We start from the raw sequence: 25872 nt of genomic DNA, 5'->3' as shown, positions 1-25872 counted from the left end.
GCTGCTTTGCTGAAATACAGGAAATAGTTTTTTACGTGGCTTTATCTAAAAATAAAATCAAAGCAAAGCATCAGTACGTTTCTGTAGCCTTTCAGAGGGATGCATTAGCCACCCTGGTGAGACATGCTGTCCTGCAGCTTCAGGAGACAAGGCAAAATGTCCCAGAGGAGGAAGCTGTGCTCTGGAACAGCAGAGCTGGGATCCCATCTCCCAGGGGATGTGGAATTCGGGCAGGGAGGTGCCTTTCACTCACCGAGTTTCACGTTGCTTGTGCTGTAGAGGACCCTTCGTCCTGCAGCTGCTCTAAAGCAAAAATTCCAACCCCAGTTTTGGTCTCTGATAACGTTTTTCCTTCCAGAGCTTCGGAACGTGCTGTTAGCAGGGAACAGGCTCAACACTGCACTGATTTTTGAGGGACTTTGGAGACTTTGGGCACGTTCTTTGTTCCTTGGTGCACTCCCTGTGGACGTTGCTGTTTGCAGTGGGGTTTGGAGGCAGCTGTGGTTTCAGCTGTGCTCCTGATTCTACCAGCACGTCGAAGCTCCCAGGTGGTGGCTTTTGGGCTGACATTTGGACTTGAAGCTCCTCTGGGCTCTCCTGCTCCTCTCTGCTCACCTTTGCTCTGTAAATTAGGTTAAAAAATACCACAAACACAGTTCTTTGTTTTTCTGACCTGCAGAAGTGACGCAAATTCAAAGGTTCATTTGAAAAACTCTTAAATGCCAAAGATACCAATTTTAATTGTCTTCTGAGCCCCAGTGACAATGTTTGCAGTTCTTTGCTATAATTTTGGTGCTTTGTTATTTGGTGGGGGGTGGATTTTGAAGTAGGTCTCTTGGGCTGTAGCCGAAGCACACACTGTGCTTCATTAACAAATTTGAGAAGTCTAGGGGGAGAGAGAGAGAGAATCATGGTCATATAAAATGCCCATTCCAGGGTTATATGCTGGATACCCAAAAACAAGTTTCAGGCATTATAAAAGAAACCCTTAGTGCTGTATAGTTAATTGTCTGTCTCCAGTTGCTGCTAGAATATGGCAAGAATGTGTCAAACTGTTACACAGCAAATTTTAGTCAGTGTAGCCCTGTTGATCATTTAGAGATTTGTTACAACATGATCTCTCTGTTAAAGGAGCACCAGGCTTCTGCCATTGGGGAATAATTTAATTTTCCTGTGCCAGGTCAGGAAGTGTCCTGTGTGTGTCTGTCCTCAATAATCCCAGGGTTTTATATTCATATCATTAAGCTCATTTCTGCACTGAAGAAAATGGTGGTTAGTGTTTAATGCAGGTTTTGGTTCTGACTCTTTCTTCATCTGATTCTCCCAAAGGATGAACACGGGATAATTTCTGTTCTCCAAAGGACTAGAAGTGCTTAATTAATTAATTTCTGCTGAGCTGTGAACTTACTTTAATACATCATGGAGATCCCACAGCTTTTCCCAAAAGCTTTTCAGTGAGAATTGGGTAGCAATGAACGAGAGTTGTAGGGAAGTGTGAGACAAGTCTGCTAATTATTTTGTCAGGAGCAGCATCACAGGGCTAAAAATACCATCATCCCAAAACGGCCAGTTGCTGTTCCAGTCAAATGCCTGACACAGTGGGGGCTTATCAGAAAGGTAATAACTTAAGAGGCTGCTTGAATGGGCTGATAAACATTCCTTTCCCTGGTGGAATTGCCAGATCTCAAGTAAATGCAAGGACTTCAGTAAATTTTTGTTTTTTTAAGCTTGTTGAGTTTAAAGGAATTTCAGCTGATGTGGAACTTGGTGCACAAAGGTGATGGAGCTCCTGAGGGGACAGGGGGTAACTCAGGTTGGTTTTCCCCAGGGTGGTGCTGATGTCAGTCAGCTTATGGGAAATATAGACTAATTATCCTGATCATTTTGTGTTTTAGGGAATTCCAGGTATAAGCACTGATCTTCTGCTTTTTTTTTCTCTGTTTTTCCTGTTTTTCTTAAAACCTTGGCTCTTTGAGGTAGCAGCGATGGCCTAAGCTGTTCAATATTGTAACTCTTCAAATTTGGGGGTGTGTGTGTGGAGGTTGTGATTTGAGAATTTAAGTCTAACTTGATATAGTGTTAACTTGATACAGTATTCCCTTTTAAAAGTCAAATAAAGGGGTCACAGTGATCAGTGTAGTTCATGTGAAGATAAGACTGAGAGATACAGGTGCTGGAAGCTTAATTTGGAGCTCTCTGAGGGCAGCTGTGCAGTTTGGAAGGGAATGTTCCCTCTCTTCCTGAAAGACATTTTCATGTTTTCAGATGGCACCTAATGAGGGATTTGCTTATTTTGTCACTTTTTTTTAACGAGGAAACTTACCTTTTTTCATAAAGATATCGAGGAAACACGTTGGAGTTCAGTTACAATGGCAGTAAGAGAACAAGATCTCACAGCAGAGACACAGGAGTGGTGCTGTGTGACAACACACCAGGGACAAAGGTGATTTTGAAGTAACTGATATGTGGGGCCAAACTGCTGCCCTTTGAAGGGAGGGGAAAGGTGTTGGATGTTTTATTTAAAATCTTCTTAAAGTTGTGAAGGAATTACAGGAGTTAGCTTGCTTGTCAGAGACCTTAATAGTGTGAATAATCTTCTTAATGGTTGCTTAAATCTTATTTTACTCTCAGACTGAATCTTTAGTGACTTTTTAACTTACTTCAGCAGTAAATGTGTAGAATAAGTCCCAAAGGGCTTAAGAGAAGCTGTGCTGTGGTATCAGCTGCAACACCCTGAGGGAACAGCAGCCTGAAGCTGTCTGGAGACTTGCCTTTGCTCCTGTCTCTTTTGAAGAGGTTGACATGGAGCTTTCAATGTGCCACAGTTTTTTCTCTATTGAGAAAAAACTTTTAGAGGAGAGTTGGTTCCTAAACATGACAAATGTCAGCCCTTAATGAGCACTTGGAACTGATGGAGTATGTTAGATATTGAACAGCTCTGCCAGATGGGAATTCTAGTGGAAAGATGAGGTCAAGAAAAACAAACTCAAGGGGAAATATTTTAAATCTTCGTTATTCTGAGCTCTTCATGTGTGGACTTTTTCCCCTTTACCTTTACAAGGTGGTCCCCACTCTTCAGCTGGGACCCAGGCCACAGCTCTGGGACACCTCTGCCCCTGTGGCTCATGGCCTGGGGCATCCTGGCCCTGTTGGGCCAGGGCTGTGCAGTGGGTGGTTTCCAGGCCCTTTTCATTCACCTTTCACGTGCATGTGCTGATAGCAGCTCTCACTGGCTAATTATTAAAGCAAGAGGATGTTTTCACCACCTTTATGGAATGTTTATTGCTGGAACACTCCTTGGTGTGTCTGGTGGGAGAAGAACAAACATGCTGGCGGGAGTTGTCCAAGGTTGCTCTTGGGTTTGTGCTGGCAGGGCTGTCCTGTTGAGGTGTTTGGATAGCACAGAGCCCGAGACTGTGTTTACTTCCACTAATTTACGCTTATGATACCTTTAAATTGTCTGGTTTAATGTGGTTTTTCAGTGCTCTGGTTTACACTTACCAGGACAACTGAGTTAGAAAGGAAAATCCCACGGCTCAGGTTTCTGCACACAACGTTTGCAGGTTGAGGTTGGAGTCAGTGTTCCTGAGGACAACAAAAATGAGTGTTTTAAGCTCCTGCCTGTGCTGCTGCTACTGCCTGTAGGTTTCCAGTACCAGTAATGAAATGTTTGATCTGTGTTACACGTGCCACAAAAGTCCTTCTGATACTCTGAATCTTTTGCAGGATGTGGTTTTGGGGTTCTGACCTTTCCTGGTTCTGTTTATGGGGCCAGGAAACTTCTTTAAGCTGTCAGCAGTCTCAGCCCTGTTTGCTGTGCTGTGCCACTCTTGGGTGTGGAAGTGTCCCTTCCATGTTTGATGTGCCTGGTGGCACAAGGCACCTCTCAGAGGGAAAGGCTTTCCCATGGGAGTTGTGGCACCAGCTGTGCCCTGTCCTGGAGGGGCAGAGGGTGAGCTGAGAGGGAAGGTGAGTGACAGGAGGAAGTGTGGGCTTGTCATCCCTCGGGATAAAGCTGGTTGGACCAGATTTAGTGGCATCACCACTCAGGGCCTGAGTCTCCCTGACCTGTTCCTGCTGTGCAAACACAAACCAGCTCCCTCCTCAAACCACAGACCTGAGAGGGTGAGCAGGGGTTGAACACCGTGTGCTGCAGACCCTCCTGTGCTCCTGGTCTCTCCCCTCGCTGCCTTGTCACCTGTTTTATTCTTTGACTGATGCTTCATCAACCTTTGGGACACTGGGACCCTCTCAGAGATGATTTGGTTTGCAGGGGGAATGTTTGCACAGAACATCCCAGAGCTCATCCATCCCCTGCCTGAGCAGCTGGAACAGCAGCTCCCTAGGGAGGTGTTTGATTGCTGTGCCATCAAACACTGGCACATCCTTCCCTGGGTGTCACTCTTTACATCTTATCTGAAAACCCCTCAATGAGCAGCACAGAATCCTGTTTATTCAGCTTGGCAGAGCCTGCAAGGATTTGGACAGACAGTACCAGCCCCTTTTCAGTATTTCATGTGTGGAACATCCTTTCTGTGTTCTCTGTTCCTTTATCTCAGGAGTTTTGAATTGCTGCAGGTTTTTCACTTGAATCACTTTGTTACCTTAAACCATTTCCTCTCAAAACAGTAATCCTTATAGGATTATTATTAATTACTCAGTTTTTGAATGAGCTCATTAAACATGCAAGGCTGATTGTTATCTGCTGGTTTGAGGCCATGGGTTTGCATCACTCTGGTTTGCTCATGTAGTTCTCTCAGCAGGTTTTTTTATTATTGTTAAACCTGAGGCATATTTCAAGATTTTTGAGTTCTAAATTTGAATATCCCCTCTCATTTATTTGTCTGTTCCCCAATCTGTTTATTAGTGGAACATTATTCTTCTAGAATGATCATCTCACTTCATGAGGATCAGCACGGCCAAGTCAGGTATGGCAACACTCTTTCTGAGCCCTTTTTAATTAAGAATGGTGTGAAACAAGGCTGCGTTCTCGCTCCTACCTTATTCACAATCTTTTTTAGCATGATGCTCCAAAGGGCCACAGCAGACCTCGACGATCAGGACGGTATCTACATTCGATATCGTACTGATGGAAGCCTGTTCAATCTAAGGCGTCTGAAGGCCCACACCAAGACCCTAAACCATCTTGTCCGGGAGCTGCTTTATGCTGATGATGCCGCCCTTGTTGCCCACACAGAAGCAGCTCTGCAACGTTTAACATCCTGCTTTGCAGATGCTGCTGAGCTCTTTGGGCTGGAAGTCAGCCTAAAGAAGACAGAAGTTCTCCATCAACCTGCACCTCAGGAAGTCTTCCATCATCCCCATATCACCATTGGCGAATCAGAGCTCAAATCAGTCCAGCAGTTTAATTACCTAGGTAGCCTCATCTCCTCGGATGGCAAGATTGACGGGGAGATAGACAACAGGTTGGCAAAGGCATACAGTGCTTTCGGAAAACTCCACAAAAGAGTATGGCGTAATAAACACTTGAAGAAAAGCACAAAGATCAGTGTTTACAAAGCCATAGTGTTGTCTACTCTCTTGTATGGTTCCGAATCATGGGTCATCTACCGCCACCACCTGCGTCTCCTCGAACGCTTCCACCAACGCTGCCTCCGTACAATCTTAAACATCCACTGGTCAGATTATGTGACCAATACATCTGTTCTTGAGCAAGCAGCAGTCACAAGTGTAGAGGCCATGCTGATGAGAACACAGCTGCGGTGGGCAGGGCACGTCTCAAGGATGAAGGACCAACCACCACCTCCCTAAGATCTTGCTCTATGGTGAACTTGCCACTGGCTGCCGCAAGAGAGGAGCCCCGAAGAAAAGATTCAAGGACTCCCTGAAACAACATCTCAGCCTTGGCCATATTGATCACCATAATTGGTCCACTCTGGCCTCAAATCGGGAGGCTTGGAGACACACCATCTACAACGCAGCTGTCTCCTTTGAGAACACACGCAGGATCACTCTCGAGGAGAAAAGGCAACGCAGGAAGAACCGTGTCTTGCTGAATACTTCATCTAAGGAGTCTTTCTGTTGTGCCTTTTGCAACCGGATATGTCTGTCACGTATTGGCCTCATAAGTCACCAACGTGCCTGTAACAAATGTGGATAAAGCCTTCCCAAATCTTCGTTCGCGAAGCCCAGCCATGGCAAATTCTTCTAGACTTTGCAGAGGGCAGATTTCTTACCTGGGGGAGTGGGGACTTCCTTGCTGGGATAATCAAATGGCTCCAGCAGCTGTCTCTGGTGAAAAGCATTCTATGAGATACATCTAAAATGGGGTTTTTTCCCTTTTCATCCAAACTTTATTTTTTACCACTTCTTGTGTGACAGTTCTGGGAGAGATTCCCTTGATAGTTTTGGATAAATGAGGAAATGGTCTTGAAGTGCTCTGCCCTTTTGTTTTATTTTCCTTACATTGCTCTGTATTACATTGCTCACAGATGCACTTTGACTTTACTGTTATTTCTGCAGTCACTTGATCCAGTTTGGGAAACTTTCAGAGGGTGCCTTTTCCCTTGTTGCTCTTTGAAACAGTTTTGCAGGCCCTTGAGACCGAGGATGTCTGAATTCTGGTTTGCTCTCGAGGCTCTCAGGTCTGTACAGCACAATAAGGGCTTTGTGTCCCTTTGTGTTTCTTTGCTTGTCTGTTTTTCCTGTTAGTCTTCCATGAACTCCAGCACCACCTTGGTAAAGTAAATCCAGGCAGGTTCTTGTGTGAGGAGTCAGGTTAATTTTTATGCAGCTGCAAAGACAACCATTTCACAATATAAATGGATTTTTTTTCTTCACTTAGCTTGTTTAGCCCCTTAAACGGATGTATTTTTACTTGTACTCTCTGGGGGTTGTTTTTTGGATTTTTTTTTTTTTTGGAAAAACAATCTCTTTTGAATGAAATCACTGCTCCAGGGGAAGAGAAAGGGAGGAGGTGACTTCCTGGGCTGGATCAGCTCAGCTCAGACTTCCAGACAGTGGGATAAGTAGATTTTCTTTCTGGTTTTTTTCCCTTTCCCAGTCTCTGGCACTCTTCCCTGGGCTGAGCTGCCTGGCATTGGGAGTTGCCAGTAGTTTTACTGTGGCTGTGATAAACCAGGGTGACGTCTCAGTGAGCAGGCTGGTTTGTTTTACTGCTTTGTAACTCTCTCCTTCCTTTTGGAACTTACTTTCTTATTTAAGTTTCCTCAAAAAGCAGCTTTGTTTGTTTATCATGTGACACTGGGGGGTGAGTGCCCTGCTGTGTTTTTGCTCAGCTCCTTCTGTGCCACATTTTACAATTAAAGAGGTTTGCACCCTTTTTGGAAGTTTTTTAATTCCAGGCAGCTTGTAGAGGGTAACACAGGAGGTAAAACACCCTGTTTGCTTCCTGTGGGATGGGTGGCACTTTGTTCTGTCTGATCCTAATCCCTACTGGTGCAAACCTGGCAGAGAAACACAGGTACACGATGGAGTTCTTGAGTGTATATCCTTCAGAGAACTGACAAATTAGCCTAACTGTGGCCAGGTTGGCATTATTTAGTGATTGAGATTTTTAGACTGGTTTTAGAAGGAATTTGAAATAAAACCTCAAAGCTTCTCAGTATAGAATGAGTATAATTAACAGTAATTATAACGAGTCGAATTAACAATACTCTAGGCTGACATTAGTGTAAAGAAGTCAACATTTGAAATTTACTTTACTGTGATGGTGATGAGGATTAGACCCTGAAGATATCCTGGAATATTATGGCCTGGATTAAAAGACAAGGCAATGACAACTTTCTGCCTTCTAGAAGTGGGCTCAAGCACAATTGTTACGTGATTGACCCCCTGCACCACAAGTTGTGTAGAATTCCAGGATGTTCCTGCAATACTGAAAGGTTTGGAGTTCACTGCCAGCACAGCTCTGTTCTAGTGGAGAAAATGAGAGTCTTGCAGAAACATCCCCCAGACTGGTGAGTCTGTGGAGAAGGTCCTGAGGGATCCTGAAGATCCCAGTGCTGTGTCCCAGCACAGAGCTGCTCTGGCTGAGGGGCTGCAGCAAACACAGGGCCTCTCAGGCAAACAGTTACAGAGCAGAATTCCTTGGCTCAAGAGCACTGGAGCCAAAAGTTTCTTGGCATTCTGAGTGCATTCCTTTTCCACTATGTGCTCAGAATAACTTGGGACTTTTTGGAGCAGAAGTGGGACAAACGTTTGACTGGAGACAGAGGCTGTGCTCGGTTCTGCTGCTCAGCTGCAGCTTTGAAAGTGCATCAGGTTTTGTTCGTGGCACTGGATGATATTGGGCTATAATCCTTTATTTCTAAGTCAGGTCATCCAAAAAGCCTGCCTTGCCTAAACAAAAGCAGATGCTCTTCGTTGTTTGTTAGTTTTGAATGTTAAACCTGCATTGGGAGAGAAGGAAAGTTTTGGGACAAGTTGGCTCTGCAGCATAAATGCATTTGACCTTTTTTGGTCCTCACTGGCCACTTTGACTTTGGCTGAGCAGGATGGACCTGAATGAAAGCCACAGCTCAGTGCTGTGCCTGAATTTTTAAACACTTTTCCGTGCAGTTCAGTGATTTTAAAGTAGCTTTGCTTTGGGTTCCAGTGGGCCAAGTGAGGTAAAGCTCAGTGGGATGGGGGCACAGAGCCTGTGCTGTTACTGTGGTGTAACCTCAGGGACTTTGCTCTGAGTAGCTTGGTTGAAGTTCCCATAAAACTTGAAGATCGAGATAATTTCTCAATCAAAGAATTGTTTCTGCTTCAAAGTGTGAATTAGCCTGAGCAGTACAAAATGTGTATTTTCCCTAGATGGGGTGAAGTGTTGTCTTTTTCAAAAGTAGATAAGATCTTACACGTGGCAAAAAAAAAAGGGTAGATGAGTATAAATCTACAATTTACCTGTAGGAAATGTCTGTGCAGTGTAAACACAGCAGTGTGACTGTGGTGGGAATTGCTGAAATGCACCCTGCTATCTGCAGGACAGCAGTGTGGTTAATTATTAACACCCATAAAGCACAGCTGGAGTGCAGAGAGTGAAGTCATTCCTCGTGGAAGTGTCTGCTGAGGTGGGAACACACAAACCCACGGAGCTGGAATCCTTACAACAGCTACACAACAACCTACCTGCTGTGAGGTGTGGGCTGAGCTTGTGTGGAGCAGAGGAACCAAAGTGACTCTGTTTTATCCTTTCTGAGATGCTTTTGGAATTTGTTCTCCTGAGCATGAGAAGTCTCGTGGCAGCTTTTAAGACAATCATTAATCTGCTACAAGTTTTATGCTTTACTTTCCAAAGATAAAGGAGGCAATTAGTAATTTATGGCAGAAAGACAACTTCCTTTTTCTTTCAAGTCTTCATTAATGACACTGATAAGGGTTTGAAGGAAAACAGCTCTGTTTGTTGTCCACAACAAAGTATTGGGAAGGAGAGTCAGAGCTGACACTTGTAGAAATGAGTCCATAAGCTGCAGGAACATAAATGAATTTGAATCCTCATGTCCTGGTATTTATTGACAACTATTAAAGTAGACTCAACCTCATCTGCAAAGGCACCATAAGTTTTCAAAAAAAATAAAATAAAAAGCTTTCTGAATTTAAGACAGTTTCACTGAAAAACTTAATGTTTTCCTGGTCTTTGAAAATCCTGCTGTTGCTCTTGATTTACAAAGTCTTTCTTCATTCTCCCCACTGTGATGATGAAAGAATTGGCCAGGTTTTGAGAGCTGTGCTCATTAAAATGACTCTTGGAGGGACTCTAATAACAATAAGCAAAATCCATTGAAACTTGTCTGATATAAAGTACACGTTAAGATCTGACATATGTGGCTGCTTTAACTGCTGAGCCAGTTTTCAGAGGATTGAATTTTATAACAAGATTCAAGGTTTCCAGTGCCTGATTCCTGCCCACTGCACACTCAGACTTTCCAGCTCAGCAGTACATCCCTGTTGTCAGAGCAATCATGAGATCCATGCCATCACTGCCTGCCCTGAGGGGCTACTGCTGCTGTCTAATGGACCTTTGTTGTGGCAGGACAAAGACTTATTGATGAATTGTCTATAAAAAAATGGGTTTGGAATATTACTTAATTGTCAGTGAAGTCTCTATGTACTCACAGTTATGTCTTTCCTCCCAACACCTGCAGTACAATAAAGGTTCTCAGTTCCTGGGTGCAGTTGGCTCCCTGGAGCACTGCACAGGGGCTGACAGGAGCAGGGAACTGGAAGAGGACTCCAGTGAGTTAGCAATGCCTTGGAGAAGGAGGAAAAAAGGATAATAAAGAGCAAAGAACAATATTGGTGTTGGGAACCTGCCATCAAAAGGTGTGGCTGCTCAGAGGAGGATGTTCAGCTGCTGGGGCAGTTGGATCATCTTCAGTGAGAGAGAGCTTGTGTTGACTGAAATATTGTTGGGGCACATTTCATGAGGACATGACAAGTAAATGGGTTACTTGGCTTCATAAAAGTGCAGATTTCAGTTGCTGTTTGGTTTGCCTTTAACTAAAACCCCTCAGTAACTGTGAGGACTTGGAGATGGCCTCGTTCTACCCCCTGATCCCTGTGTGTCCTACCCCCTGATCCCTGTGTGTCCTACCCCCTGATCCCTGTGTGTCCTACCCCCTGATCCCTGTGTGTCCTACCCCCTGATCCCTGTGTGTCCTACTCCTGATCCCTGTGTGTCCTACTCCTGATCCCTGTGTGTTCTACTCCTGATCCCTGTGTGTTCTACCCCCTGATCCCTGTGTGTTCTACTCCTGATCCCTGTGTGTTCTACTCCTGATCCATGTGTGTTCTACTCCTGATCCCTGTGTGTCCTACCCCCTGATCCCTGCTGTGTCCTACCCCCTGATCCATGTGTGTCCTACCTCCTGATCCCTGTGTGTTCTACTCCTGATCCCTGCTGTGTCCTACTCCTGATCCCTGCTGTGTTCTACTCCTGATCCCTGCTGTGTTCTACTCCTGATCCCTGTGTGTTCTACTCCTGATCCCTGTGTGTTCTACTCCTGATCCCTGTGTGTTCTACTCCTGATCCCTGTGTGTTCTACTCCTGATCCCTGTGTGTTCTACTCCTGATCCCTGTGTGTTCTACTCCTGATCCCTGTGTGTTCTACTCCTGATCCATGTGTGTTCTACTCCTGATCCCTGCTGTGTTCTCTCCTGATCTCTGCTGTGTTCTCTCCTGATCTCTGCTGTGTTCTCTCCTGATCCCTGCTGTGTCCTACTCCTGATCCCTGCTGTGTTCTCTCCTGACCTGTGCTGTGTTCTCTCCTGCAGGCTGGCAGCGATGGGGAAAGCATAGGAAACTGCCCTTTTTCCCAGAGGCTGTTCATGATCCTTTGGCTGAAGGGAGTGGTGTTCAGTGTCACAACAGTCGACCTGAAGAGGTAAGAAATACTTGATTTATCAGGCAATGCAGTGCACTTGGTGTAACAAAGGTCTGAGGGGCTGATTCTCTGCAATTAAAAAGAAAGATCTGTCCTCAAATACTGCTTTAAATGGTGCATTCATTGGTGGTTATTGATAAGTGTCTGTAGCCAAAAAGAAGGGATCTGGTAAATCCTCTTAAGTTTGTTCAGTGATGCTCCTGGAAAACTTAACATGAATATTATAACTTATATAAAAATGTTATAACTGAATATTGAGTGTTTACTAACTTCACATCAAGTGAAAACTGCTGTTTTGGTCAGATCTCCAGTGCTTATTGGATAACTGTCCCAAATAATGTGCACCCTCCTCCTTTCCTTCAAGAATTTAAGATAATTTTGCTTATTTTGCAATAATAATAATAATAATGATGAAAACAATGGGAAAATATCTGCCCAGGAGGTAAATACAAGTGAAATGAGTAGGAATAAAATGTGGAATATTCTGCCTCTGTGCAGTGCTGTGTGTCACTTAAAAAGCAGCTTCTCCACTTAGAAAATGAATCCTTTAGTGGGTAAGAAAGGTGAGAAGTGAATCCAGGAGTCTTAATTTCCTAAAGTTGGGTGTTCTGTTTTTTTGTTTTTTTTTTAAAAAGTGGCAATGCTAAATTCAGCAGAGGCTTTTGTGTTTGCTTTTGGTGTGAAGTAATGTTTTCCCAGCACTAATGTAATACAATGTTGGTCACTGAGCTACAGACAGAGGGGGGAGGCTGCCAGTGCTTCCAACCCTGATTGTCAGGAATAAAGCCAATGGCAATAACACCCTGCTCTCCTCTGAACCCAACATATAAGGCAGAAATCACCCTGCTGGACTTAACCTCTTAATTTTTATTTTTTTTTTTTTTTGAAGGAGGTGGTTTGTTTGGATTTAAAAAAAAAAAAAAAATCACTGGAGTTGCTGCTTCAGGGCTGGCAAGGGGTGTTAAAGACTTCCATGTGTGGTGGGGCTGAGGCAGGAGGAGAAAGCAGCTTTTGTGGGCTGGGTGAGCATCTGTAGCTGCTCAAAGACCTTTTCTGGCCTCTGCAAATCTTGTTGCTGCCAGGACCACAAAGCAACTGGAGCACATCTCCCAGCTGTGGCCTGGGGAAACCTCAGGAGCAGAACTGTCTGTAGGTTTGGGCTTCCTTTACTTTTAATGATGGGGTTATTTAACTTATTGCAGTTATTGGGGGGTGGGGGGATGAGAGGAAGGTGGAAAGATATATTTTAGGTTTGGAAGCGTTTTTACTGCTGAACCAGTCAGAGGTATCATTAAAATGCCAAATATGCCTGATGAATTGGCTTTACTTGTGTCCCTTTGGCAACTTTGAGTTAATTGGATGGGGGAATGAGGTGTAAGAGTAACTTGTAGCGTAGAAATTGGTTACAGATGTTTAAAGTTGACCTTCCTTACACAAGGAAAGCTTTCTTTCACGTTTGGGTTTGGGGTTTTTTAAATACTGGGGAGGAGAAAACACGAAATAAGTGCAAAATTAAGGAAGTGCAGAGGAATAGGTCAAATAAAAACTACCTTTTTGTTGTGCACTGGAGGGATCTTCTGGTAAAGGAAACAGGGGACCACTGAAGCTAATTCACATTTTTAATAGATGTTGATACAAACTTAATTCCTTTTAGACTTCAATAAATACAACTTCAACATTGTGGATTGACCAATATCCAGTTGAAGAATAGTAGAATGTCAAATCCAGCTACCTGCTCAATAGGAAATGTTTGGTACCAGATGGGATTGCTTTCCCTTGTCATTACCAGAGTGATAACAGGTGTTAGATGTTGCCTTAATACTTCTAATATTGTCACAAGAAACTGCTTTTCAAGCACATTATTAATTCAATTATCTTCTCTGCTTTTCGTTCCTGCTAAAAACTCCTGTTGAAGAGCACAGCAGTAATTGTTTTAAGCATCTGAATTTATTTTCTTAGCAAAAAAAAAAAAGGCTTTACTTGCAAACCATGTCTCTGCCTCAGAACATCATTTGTGCACATGTTTGTGAGGCTTAAAAGGTCATGGTTGGGTACAAAAGTTCACCAGTGGGGAACTTGGGACACTGGAAAAACTGAGCCTGGCTTGGCTGACTCCATGGTGGGTATTTTTCCCCTCCAGTAGTTGCACTGCCCATCACACTGTGCCAACAAAAGAACCTTTTGCAGTTCTTAGTTCTGCTCTTGACACACACAAAAAATATGCACATGGGCAAACCAAGTGGCACATCCCACCCTTCCCAAGGAACTGTGCATCTCTTGCTTCTGTTTGGGCAGACAGAGGCTTTATTCTTCCCCTTCTCAGCAGCATTTCAGAGCTCTGACTTGTTCTGGTGGCCAGAGCAGAGCTGCAGCACAGAAACCATTTGTGGGGCTTGGACCAACACCCCAGGCCAGTTGCCTTCAGCTGAGATCTGAAATCCTGTTTTAAACATCTCCCTTGGGTGGTTTCACAGTTATGTTGACAGAGAAAGTTTAAATAACAACATTAGGAAATATTAAAAGGTGAATCCAGCTCGAGCTGTGTGAACACTGCTGTGGAACTGGGCACAGGGGGGGTTGTTGCTGATTTTTTCCCCCCCACTCCTTGCAGTACATGTGTCATTTATAAATCACTGCAGCACACACTACTTTTGGGGGCTGGATTTTGTCTGATCTCCAAGAAATGATCTGCATGCTAATTGCCATTCTGGTCTGTGGCAAAGCCAGGAAATGTTTATACCTGGTGTTAAAGAACCTGCCCACCTAATTAGGCAGTGACAGCCAGATCCTTAATTATGTGGCCCTGCCTCCAAAAGCCCTGGTAAAGTTTGGGGCAGGTACGAGCCATCATGGAATTGCTTGGAGTGCTTATTCAAGATGTTTGGTTTTTTGTTGTTGTTTTTTTTTTTTTTTTAATTTTAGTTTGGCTTTTTTCTTTTTAAGCTCTCCAGTTTCATCTCTGAAGTAAAACTTCACTGTAGTATTTTTAATTGCCTTCTTGTTTGACTGTTAAGGGAATTTGTACTCTCAGCTTTTTAAGGATACTCCTGTGTACTGGTGCTCTAAAGGCTGTGGCTGCTCTGTGGTAAACCAGGGTTTGTTTGTGATCTCCTGGCAAGGGAAGCAAACTGGAAGTTAAACCCTGTGTGTTGTTTGGGCCTTGGCTGGGGGATGTTAATCTCTGCTTTCTTTTTCTTCAAAGATACAGGTGGTCTGGCTGGATTAATAAATTGCTCTGGGGTCCCTGAGGTGCACTCTGGTTCTTTGGAACACGTTTTTGGTTAGTTCCTCAGACCAGTCTGCTGCTGAACTAAAGCCTTGCCTTTGATAGTATTGTTGCAAATCCGGTGGTCTTGCCTGTGTTTGTTTTTAAAATAACATTCCTCTTGAGGAATTTTATCTCTCCAACATGCAAAATTGGAAGTGAGCCACGAGGACTTCCTGTAATTGTTGGGAGTTACAAAGCTGTATTTAAATGAAGTGTTAAGCTACTTAAAGCATTAACCAATGACAGACTTTAAATCCTAAAAGTGAGAGAGTGGTGGCAACTATTAGTGAGAAATAACTTCTCTGAAGGTTAAAAATTGTAAATATTTGAATTCCTGTATTAATAAGACTTCTGTCACCTGGCTTAACGCAGTGTCTATAATATTCTAAAGTATGAAAATCAGTTTTCTCATTCAGTCCCACATGTAGTGCCAGGTAAGTACATTTTGGCACTGGGAAAGGATCAGCAGTGGGCAGGACATGAAATTCTGCCAGGGGATCTTCCTTTTGTGAGAAATGGAAAACCATGTTTATACAGGATGGACTTGTAAACTGGGCTTAGCTCACAGAGTGCCCCTGAAAGCCCTGCTTTCTGTGCTGCCCTCCATGGCTGTGTGTGGATGTTCCTGATGTGCTTTCCCTGCCCAGCACAGCCAGGAGGATTTCCTGAACTGCAGACCCAGTTCCTGTAAATCCAGTGCCTGGTGCTGGCTCGGGGATGTGGCCACGTCGTGCAAGGCACAAGCCCAGTCCAAGGGTTATGGTCCAGTTTGCATTAGTTCAAACAGTAACCAAGGGGCAGCTTTCTCTTGGCATCCTCTCTGCTGGGCCACTGGTGGTTGGTGGTGCTGGGGCAGCAGGAGGGGGTGGTCGGGCTGCTCTGCCCAGCCTGGCAAATGGCACTGCAGCTGTGGCTCAGCCTGTGGGAATGGTTGGGTGTCAGCCACGGGGATGGTGCAGGGACTGGGAACTGCAGCCTGTCCTCTGAAACGTGGACATGGAGAGCTCAGACTGTGTCCTCTGAGCAGTTGTCCTGGGGCTGGAGTCTGTGCCTTCACCAGGGGAGGGTCGAGTGGTGCTGCTGCACAAGTGCCAGGCAGTTCTCAGTTCTGTTTCTGCTGCCACTGGTGTGGGACCAACTAATGCCCAGGTGATTTACTGGGGAAATCAGCTGCAGCTCCTTGGATGGTGCTTTGGATTTTATAGCTTGTGATGGATCCACATCTCATTATTGATTTCACCTTTAAATCTGACTCTGCTGACAGGGCAGAGGGGAGAGCTGGGCATGAAGGCTAAGTTGGGTGTTTTGGGGTGACAGGGACACAGAAGCTTTAAAGAAACACCTGTGGAGCTGGGCCTTGTCACTGCAGCTTCAAGGCACAGCCAGAGGAGAGAGAAGCCAATTGCTTATAAAATAGGGTGTTTTAGCTGGGTAGGGATTACTGAGCAAGGAGCTGGAGTGAACAGTGAGATGTGCTGCCAAAACTGACGTAAAAGTTAGAAATGTGTATTTTATCTTACTGCTGTTTCTCTTGTGTGTACTCACAGTAACGTCCAGGATTCCTCTCCCAGGTGTGCTGCTCTTATTTGTAAATAGTTCTTTTACTGGATGAAACCTTCAGCATAATTTTTAAACGTGATGTTTAAGCATCTGTCAGTTTGTCTAAACCAGATTCCCTGGGCACGTGATAAATGGTTTATACACACTGCTCTGTATCAGAGTTGCTCATTTCCAGAGCAGGTCTGTGTGAAGGGGGGAGGATTATCACTGAGCACAGATTATGCTATATATAAACTGTTCTGCAGAGCTTGGGAAAGAGAGAGTGTGTTTGTGTGTGTGTGTGTATATATATATATCCCCCTGCTAGTCAACATTGTATTGATTTGAGAATAAACACAGCCAGAGGTAGGAGGAAGCAGTTGGCTTTAAGTGTTTTAAATTGTTATGAAGTATATTCAAAATGCTAATCAGGTTGTAAACTCACTTTTTGAGAAGAAAACTGGTGATATCTTTTTAAAGCCGAAAGGATGTGAAAAGCTCAGACAGTGCTTTTGTGGTTGTGGCAGTGGAATGGATGCCCCCTGCTCACTCTGCTATTGGTTTGTATTTCACCCTAGAAAACCAGCAGACCTTCAAAATTTGGCTCCAGGCACTCACCCCCCCTTCATCACATACAATGGGGAAGTGAGAACAGATGTGAATAAGATTGAAGAGTTCCTGGAAGATGTTTTGGCTCCACCCAAGTAAGTGTTAAAATGGTGATTTGTCCCCTTAGATAAACACTGTTCTCACAGGGGTTTCCTGCACCAACCATGATGTTCTTCAGCATCAATAAACTGAAGAGAAGACATGGAAAATAATTTGGAGTTCTTGCTTGTCACACCTTCTCCTCTCCAGCTCCCTCACCTTTATATTAAGAAGTGTTTTTCTCTTAAAAATTATTTTTCAATTGTCCTCTGTGGAGTCCTGTCATCCTTCCTGCAGTTCCAAACTCAGTGACTCCCTTTTGGTGCCAGGCACAGGCTGTTCTGGTGGGGTGTCCCAACCATGCAGGTGAAGATGAGTCTGCTCTGCAAAACTTAGTCCTGACTTGTAATGAACTGCAGTGGGGAGCTGCTGTGATGTGTTCAGGCTTTCCCCAAACTGTTGGCTTTCTTCTCCTCAGCTGGCAGGCAAAGGCAAAATCCAGACACTGCCTTTAACAGACTGTTTTGTCTTTTCAGTGTGGCGAGACTTCACTTTTTTTGTTAAAAGATTTGGAATCCACAATATGCTGGAACAGCTGATATTAATTTAAATGGAAAAAGACATCTGTTTGGGTTTTTTTTTTTGGTGTGTACAGGAAACACACAAGTGTATTTTATTATTTACCTGCTTGATCCCTGACTATGAACTGTTTGTTATCTGCTTGAAGCAAATGCCTGATTCAGAAAGCAGGGATACACTTTGGTGATCTTCTGAAAAGTGATTTAAAAGTGGGTTTAAAAATCTTAAATGGAAGTGTGTGATATTACATTTCAAAAGCAACTCTGAAAATGGATAAACTGGTAAATCTACATTATGTAGATTTTTTAAAAAGGGCCATTTTGTACTAGTTAATGTATATGATGATCATCATTATGCTAAATGTGCTGTAGATCTACTCCTTTCTGCTTTCCAGATACCTAAAACTTTCACCAAAGCATCCAGAATCAAACACTGCTGGGATGGATATATTTGCCAAATTTTCTGCATTTATCAAAAACTCTAGACCAGAAGCTAATGAAGGTGGGTCACCTGGGGGGGCAGTGCCTGGGCACACGTGCTTTCACTGGCTTGTGCTTTTCAGAGCAGCTTTGCTGTGAAGTGTCTCACTGACAAACTGATGCACCCTTGGGAGAGTCTCAGGAATTCAATCTGTGATTTATTTTCAAAGATTTCAACACTTTGAAAGAGAACTTCAGTTAGTGTTCACTCAGAATTTCAGCAGGGTGTGCAGGGTTTATCAGTACCCCTGGTATTGGATATTTACAGCCAGTCCAAACTCTGGAATAAAGTACAAACATTTTAACATCCAGAACCAAATTTCATGCAGTGTTTGTGTCATACCCCAGTGCCTGAGTTTCTGTGCATCTGTTGCACTTGATTATTTGCCCTCTGCAGGACTGAGGGCTCTCATTCAGAGTTCTGAGCTGAGCTCAGTCCCTGTTGCTTTCTTTAAAGCATCAAGACCTTTGTGTGTGGAGGGAAAACAGTCGGTGTAACACAGAGATCAATAATTGATAGAGAGTTCACAGCTGGACCTTCAAATAGTTTAGCACAACTCTTTCATCCTCAGTGTGCTTTGAGGGAAAACCAAAGCCAGGGAACCAGGAGGCCTTTTGTGCTGCATTTCAAACGGGGAGATGCAAAATATTTGTAAACAGCTGAGAAACAATTGGGGATTTTGTGGGGTGTGCTGCCCTCTGCTGATGCATTCCCAAAACCTGCTCTATTCCAGAAACCTCCCGGGTGCTCTGTGTTTGGTCGTGGCTCTTTGCTGAGCGTGTGACGTTAAACAGATTATGTTTAAATGTATCCAAACCCCAGCATAGCTTAATTCCAATTCTAATTCTTAATTCTAAGCCAGTTAGGCACGGTCTTAACAAACTGACATAAGCCACTTTTTAAACCAAAAATAAACCCTTGTGGACAGTCTTAGAGTGTTCTAAATTAGTGTAAACTCGTGTATTAACCAGCTTTTAAATAACCTGAGCGTGTGGGATATTTAAAGGGGTTCTGGTTCCGTTCCAGTGTTACTGGTGACCATAAAGCCAGATCCAGCAGTGCTGCTGCCACAAAAATTGCACAGGGGTTACAAATCCTTCAGAGTACGGGCTGCTCTGGGGAGCACAGTGATGAGGGGTTCATCAGATCTGTGGCTGGTATCAATATTATAAATGAGCATTTGTTTTGTTCCTAAAAAAAAACCCCTTGAAACTCCCTCTGCAGCCTTAGAACGTGGCCTCTTGAAAACCCTCCAGAAACTGGACGAGTACCTGAACTCCCCCCTGCCCGACGAGATCGACGAGAACAGCATGGAGGACGTGGCCGTGTCCACGCGCAAGTTCCTGGACGGCAACGAGATGACGTTGGCAGACTGCAACCTGCTGCCCAAGCTGCACATTGTCAAGGTAGAGCCTTGGAGGGCTGGGAGGATGAAGGACAAAAGGCTGATGGCCTGGGACATTCCAGAGCCCAGTAATCCCAACTGTGGGACATTCCAGAGCCCAGCTAATTCCAATTGTGGGACATTCTAGAGCCCAGCTAATTCCAGCTGTGTGGGACATTCCAGAGCCCAGTTAATCCCAATTGTGGGACACTCTAGAGCCCAGCTAATTCCAACTGTGCGGAACATTCTAGAGCCCAGTTAATCCCAATTGTGTGACATTCCAGAGCCCAGCTAATTCCAATTGTGGGACATTCCAGAGCCCAGCTAATTCCAGATGGGTGTGAAATTGTAGAGCCCAGCTAATCCCAATTGTGTAGGACATTCTAGAGCCCAGCTAATTCCAATTGTGGGACATTGTAGAGCCCAGCTAATTCCAACTGTGGGACATTGTAGAGCCCAGCTAATTCCAACTGTGGGACATTCCAGAGCCCAGCTAATCCCAATTGTGTGGGACATTCTAGAGCCCAGCTAATTCCAATTGTGGGACATTCTAGAGCCCAGCCAATTCCAATTGTGGGACATTCTAGAGCCCAGCTAATTCCAATTGTGGGACATTCTAGAGCCCAGCTAATTCCAATTGTGGGACATTCCAGAGCCCAGCTAATTCCAGCTGTGTGGGGCATTCTAAAGCCCAGCTAATTCCAGCTGTTTGTAGATTCCCATGTAAGTTTAACTACAGCATTAACAGTACCTGAAGCAGGATTTGGGTCTTGCACAAGGGCTTTGGGGCTGGAGCACTGGGTTCAGTGGAGGTGTGAACCTGTAGGCAGAGGATGAACTGGCAGAACCCAAACCCCTCTTGCTGCCCTGACCCCTGTGGGCACAGGCAGTTTTAGTGCTCAGATCAGTGAGGTGGAAGAGGGAAGGTGGAGATCAGGTGAGCAGCTGGTGGTTAAGGTGAATATCTGCTCACTCCTGTAGGGAAAACTGCCCTGTGTGCAACCAAGGAAATGACAAAGTGAAATAAAAGGATTGTATTAAAAGAAAAAAAGTTGGAAGTCCAGGAAGAGGTGGATAACCAGAGGAGTGCAGGTGTGTCTGTAGGACCATGGTTTGGTTTCCCTCCCTGTCTCCAGGGATCTGTGTCAGTTCTGTACTGCAGATGGAGCCACAGATCAGCTTCTGCCTGGGTGCAGGAATGTTTCCTTGGCTGAGGACAAACCCAAAGGGAGCTGCCAGGGCCGGGTGTATCCCTGGGGAACAGCTTCTGCTGGCCTTAGGAATGACTCTGAGTGTCCTACTTGGAAGGACAACCTCACAGGAGAGTGACCAGCCATGGAAAAGTGCTTTAAGTGGAAGGATGCAAATTCATAACCCGATTCTTTCGCTTTAGGTGGTGGCCAAAAAGTACCGCAACTTTGAGATTCCCAAGGAGATGACAGGGATCTGGAGATACCTGACGAATGCTTACAGCAGGGATGAGTTCACCAACACCTGTCCTGGAGACAAGGAAATCGAAATAGCTTACAGTGATGTAGCCAAGAGACTCACCAAGTAATCAGCACTTGCTGAAGGATGACTTCCTGCATATTCCATAACAATGCTTCTAACAGACTGCTCCTTCCACATAAGATATAGCAATTTTTTTTTGCATGAACTCGCAGTTATTCAAAGTTACGGTGGATAGACCAGGTACAGTAATTACCTAAAGTTTGCAGGGTTAATTATAGGCTTGTTTTTCCTTACCTCCTTTGAATATCATTAGTGCAGTCGTGTTGCACTGGGGGAACTCTGGATTCTTCAGTGTGAAGGATTGTCTTGCCCCTGTTGCTTTCCTCTGTAAACGTTTGGTCCCTGTCCATGAATTGGTTTAGGACACTGTCTCGCTGTATGGTACAAGGAATATTTATGTATTTTGGAATTTATTGCTTTTCCAGAAGATCTGTACACAGTTGTCATACCTGTGACACATTGAACTGTACCTGCTTGTCTATCCTATTCACATAGAGAAGGGAACTTATTATCCAAAAGAGCCATTTGCAGAATATTTGGAAATGTTTTGTTGGTTTTTTTTTTTAATTAGAAAAAAAGAAATCTCTTGGATTTGAAGTCACAGTAGTGGTTGAGAATGGACTCAATGTGGAACTTGGATTTGAAGGACCTCAGCATCAGGGAAGTTTGAATTTAGGCTTGAGTGCTGTAGCAGGAAGTTCAAAGCTCAGAGGTGGTTTTTAGTTGTGTCTTCAAGAGCTTGATGAGATTCAAACACCTACTTCTGTCCCGAATTCTGAGTTGCAGCAGACAAATACTTGTCAGGATGCCCTTGGCCATCAGGAAACAGCAGAATTGGAAGCTGCCATGTGTCCACCTGAAAAATTGCAAGTGGTTTCTTTTTGGTAGTTAAGAGCCTTTGTTTTGTATAGGTCTTTTTGGTGATATTTACTTAAAAAAAAACAAACCCTGTTCTGTCATAAACCAAGTCCATGTAACCTGTAGTGTCCTAGTTGGTAACGTGTGAATAGCAGTGCAATGATTAGTGATGCAAAATGACCTGAGAGCCATGAAATGGGAACCTCTGGGGAACTTTTATATGCTCTTTCTTTCCTGAAGAAAGCTAAAGTGACCTTGAAAGAGAACATTTGCCTTAAATTTTAGTATGCAGGTTGGTTTGTTCTTTTGTTTTTTTTCCTGAAAGGAAATCTGTTGATGACTTCAGTAAAGAAGAGGGTGTGTGGAATCCAGTCCTTGAATTTATCCCAATTTGCTTGTGTGTGCACCCAGACTGCAGTTTTGCATGATCATAATCATTGCACTACTATACATAACCTTTTTACAGCAACGCTGAGGAATAGCACTACAATTTTTTTAAAAGCAATTTTCAAATATTTCTAAACCAGGGAATAGTTTTCATGTTTAAAATTAATGAGTTTGACGCATGAAGTGAACTGTTAGGTTATTTTTAAAAGACCATCATAAACAACTCCAAAGAATGCTAGACTTATATGCCTATTTTTTTGTAAAGATACTTTTATATTTAACTGATTTTAGAAGCTGGAAAGTGCTATTCCTGCTAGGTTGTTCTTGGAATATTTAACATTCTGCAATAACGTGGAAAATGCTCACATAAACACTTTTATACACTAATTTTTTTGGTAAGCACTGGCTTTCTGAAAACCAGCCTGACTTTTACAGGCGTCCTGCTTTTGCTACTTTATATACCCATGGAGTTAGTCTGACATAGAAGAGGTAGAGAACCAGATCCATATTTGTATACATGGCTTGTGGTGCCTTGTCTTGCCTTCCTAGAGCTAGAATTCCAATATAAAGGCAGTTAGTAAATCCTGTTACTTGTCTTTCAAAGGCAACTGTGTTAGATACACTTAGTCCCTGTTCTGATTTATTGCAGAGGTGTTTAGGCACAGAGAGGAAATGCTGCAGAGTGACCTGGTTAGGAAAACCTAAACTGTAGCCTTTTAATAATCACTGTATTCTAATGTCACGTTCTCCTCCTGAATAAAGTTTCTCAGCCATAATAATCCTCTGTAGGGGCTCAGTCTTTGCTACAACGTGACATCTAGAAAAAAATCTTTTTTATTTAGATAACAGCATTTTTAGTGACTATAGAGGGTAAAAAAAAAAACCAACTCCCCAGCCCTCGTTGGTTTGGTGCTCTTTGCTATCATAGCTCACCTTTAAAAACAAAACTGTAGGAAGCAACGTGACTGTGGGCATGTCCTTTAAAGTTCTTAACTCCCCTTTAAAAAAAGCAGATGAGGTGGCCCTTGGCAGTTGTAGGAATGGAGGTTTAGGAGCCCTTTTCCAGGCAGATCAGCCCTGCTGTGCCCACTGTGGTGCACAGGCCCCGGGGGGGGTGTGAGCACCAAACTCTTGGATGCAGTTTCTGGGGTGCAGCTGCTGCAAACAAATCCCCAGCTCCTTAAACACTGCTTGTCCCGTGGAGATAATAAATCCTCTCTGCTTTTTAGGCAATCTCCAAACCGTTGCAGCTCGTTAACGATTGTTGTCTGAGAGCTTGTAAACAAAGGCAGAGCTCTGGCTGGAACTAATGCATTTCTTATCTCCCTTTCCCTGGGAGGTGGAATCCCAGCGAGGCTGGTAACTGTCCTGTGTGTGAGAGCACTGGCTGTCCCTCGGGCTTCCTGCTGCACAGTTTTGTTGTGGCAGGAGCTGCCCAGCCCCTCCTGGCTTCGGGAGAGCCCAGGAATGTCCTGGAGAGTAGCTGCTCTCACCTCCGTAGGTGATCCCTGCAGAGCACTGGGGGAAGGCTCAGCGTCTGGTGTGGGCAGAGCACTTTCATCTGGCCCCAATCACCAGCTCCACATTAATTAAAAAAGCCCTTTCATAACTATGTAAATTCTTGACTTCTGTCAACTTGTTTACAATCTGATCTTTAAATGCATTTTTAATTTCATCAAACAGCAATTAATCTGCCCCCTGTTTAAATTTAAAATGCTGCTTCAAGCCCCTTCTACAATTTAAAAACAGCAGTTACCCTTTCAAGTTGGCATTCCAGTTTGCAAGTTGGTTGCATGTATTAGCATGCTGAATAACTTACTTTATTCTCAAGCTGAAATATGCTTAAATTCGCATTAAAACAGGTGACTTGTGTATTTCCTGAACACAAAGGGAAAATCCATCATCTGCACCCTGTTTTTGTGTGGGAGAACAGATTATCCTATATATGCATGAGTAGGGTTGGGTTTTTTTTCCCCTTAACAAAGCTTTCCTTCTCCAAGAGATCCCTTCTGTGGAAGAGCTGCCTGTTGAACAAGAGGCATGTGAACTTCTGGAGCAATTCCATGCTCTCCAAAGCTTCCCTGTCCAGCTCTTCCCTGCTGCTCCCTGTGGATGTCCCACACGCACAGTCCCTCCCTCGTAGCATTTTTTCTTCCCCCCCCCCATTTGCATTTTCCCATAAAATTACTGGTTTTTTCCACAGTGGGCATGTCTGGACCGACGGAGAGCTGCATGCAGCTCCATGATAAGAAGAGAGATGTAATCAAATTTTTATGCTAAAGCAGCAAATTAGCATTTGGTATCAAAGGAGCACAGACATGAATAAGTGGAAGGTGCTCGAGCCAAACCCGCTGATGCCTATCTGGGAGCAGAACAAAAAGTGGCGAAGCACAGTCAGCTTTGTTGTGCTCTTTGCCACTCAGAACTACCTGAGCACGTCCAATTAATATTTTCAGGAGGAGGCTTTGTCCCAAGTGAAAAAAAAAAAAATAAATATTTCATCTGCCTCAGAACCTGTGCCACCAACTCCTGACGCTTCTCTTCTGGAGGAGGTGGGAGCAGAGTTGGGATCCCGAGATGGGACATCAAGGATCAGAGCGTTGTTTGCAGAAATACTTGAAGAGTTGATACAATTTATTGTAGTTTGCTTGTGTCTTTCACTCTCTGGAACATCTTTTACAGATATACCAGTATACTGCTGGCAGCTATTGTTAAATAAAATTATATTTTCACTACCAAGCAGATCTTTCTCTTATTTCTGAAGACTTACGTGTGTTGTCTACGTCTGCAGTGTGGTACTGAACTGTACAACACAGCCTTGTGGTAATTATAATCTCCATTTTTGGCCTTCAGGGTTGTTGTTTTTTTCAGTGGTGGTGTGATTTCAGGCAGAATACATGTTATTTCTAACATAACTTGCTGTTGTGCCCCTTAAAGTCAGAACTTTCTTAAAACCAAGTTGAGAAATAATGACTCTTAAGGAAATTATGAAAAGGTTGATTTTGTTCAGATTTTGAGTGGCAGCTCTTCAGAACAAGTTCTGGTAGCCTGCTTACCTACAGAATACAGGTTTTCAGAGTTAACCTGTGAAACTTGATTAAAAAGACACCAAAATTCTCATGTTTGGTTCAACTTGTTTCCACCCAGGCAACCCATTAAATGGCCATTCCGTGAGTTGAGACTGGATTGGTCCCACCTACATAATCTGTGGATTTATTCTGAGTTTCAGACGTGTTTCTTTACTGTCTTTTCCTTTCAAATATGTCTCAACCAGCCCTGGCAAACCCCGGGGGTTTTTAAGCCTTGGTTTAATTGGGGGTGTCAATCAGGCCCTGGCTCTGCAGAGCAGAGACCACCAGCCACTAGTGGAAGTTTTCTTCCAAACTTCCCAAGCATTATCACATCAATCTCTTGTCTGATGAGTGTTTGAGGCGTAGCTGGGCTCTGATTCTTGTTTTTGAAAGGAAATTTGTGGAACTCAGGAGACATTCCCGGGGCCTGTAATCTGGGATGCCATCACCTGACTTTGAGCTGGCACAGGAAGGTGGTGGTGGGAGCTGCAAATCCAGCAATTAAACCCTGGGTAGGATTATGTACTTGGATCCCTGTGTGTGTCCCTGGGACTGGATGCTCCTGAAGGTCCATTCCAGGCTTTTACTGACTCAGGGTTGTGGTCAGAGGTGGTTTGCAGTGAGGTTTGCAGTCACCTGGTCTGAGTTTGGTCACACACATCCCTGAGAGCTGACAGGGTGGACAGGGAATAGTGTTGAGCTGGGAAGAGGATGCTTGTCCCACATGGCAAAGTCAGTAGTCTTGGGATATCTGATATGTGTTGTGTGTAATCATGATTTGCTGCAAGAGCTGCT

General features: G+C 44.0%; 1 protein-coding gene across 2 annotated transcripts in view; it reads left to right on the top strand.

The window, feature by feature from the left end:
• Positions 1-24500, top strand: part of CLIC4 (chloride intracellular channel 4) — a 31295-nt gene extending 6795 nt beyond the window's left edge. For both annotated transcript variants that reach the window (XM_032709954.1, XM_032709953.1), the window contains exons 3-7: positions 11242-11351; positions 16737-16862; positions 17780-17886; positions 19090-19271; positions 20643-24500. In XM_032709954.1, the coding sequence (XP_032565845.1) occupies positions 11242-11351; positions 16737-16862; positions 17780-17886; positions 19090-19271; positions 20643-20807 (690 nt within the window). In that variant the 3' untranslated portion in view covers positions 20808-24500. The remainder of the gene's footprint in view (positions 1-11241; positions 11352-16736; positions 16863-17779; positions 17887-19089; positions 19272-20642) is intronic.
• The last annotated feature ends 1372 nt before the right edge of the window (positions 24501-25872 follow it).

The sequence above is a fragment of the Chiroxiphia lanceolata genome, chromosome 24 (assembly GCF_009829145.1).
Source record: "Chiroxiphia lanceolata isolate bChiLan1 chromosome 24, bChiLan1.pri, whole genome shotgun sequence".
Lineage (NCBI taxonomy): Eukaryota > Metazoa > Chordata > Aves > Passeriformes > Pipridae > Chiroxiphia > Chiroxiphia lanceolata.
The sequence above is the reverse complement of the archived record's forward strand: the minus strand, read 5'-3'. Positions and strand labels throughout refer to the sequence as shown.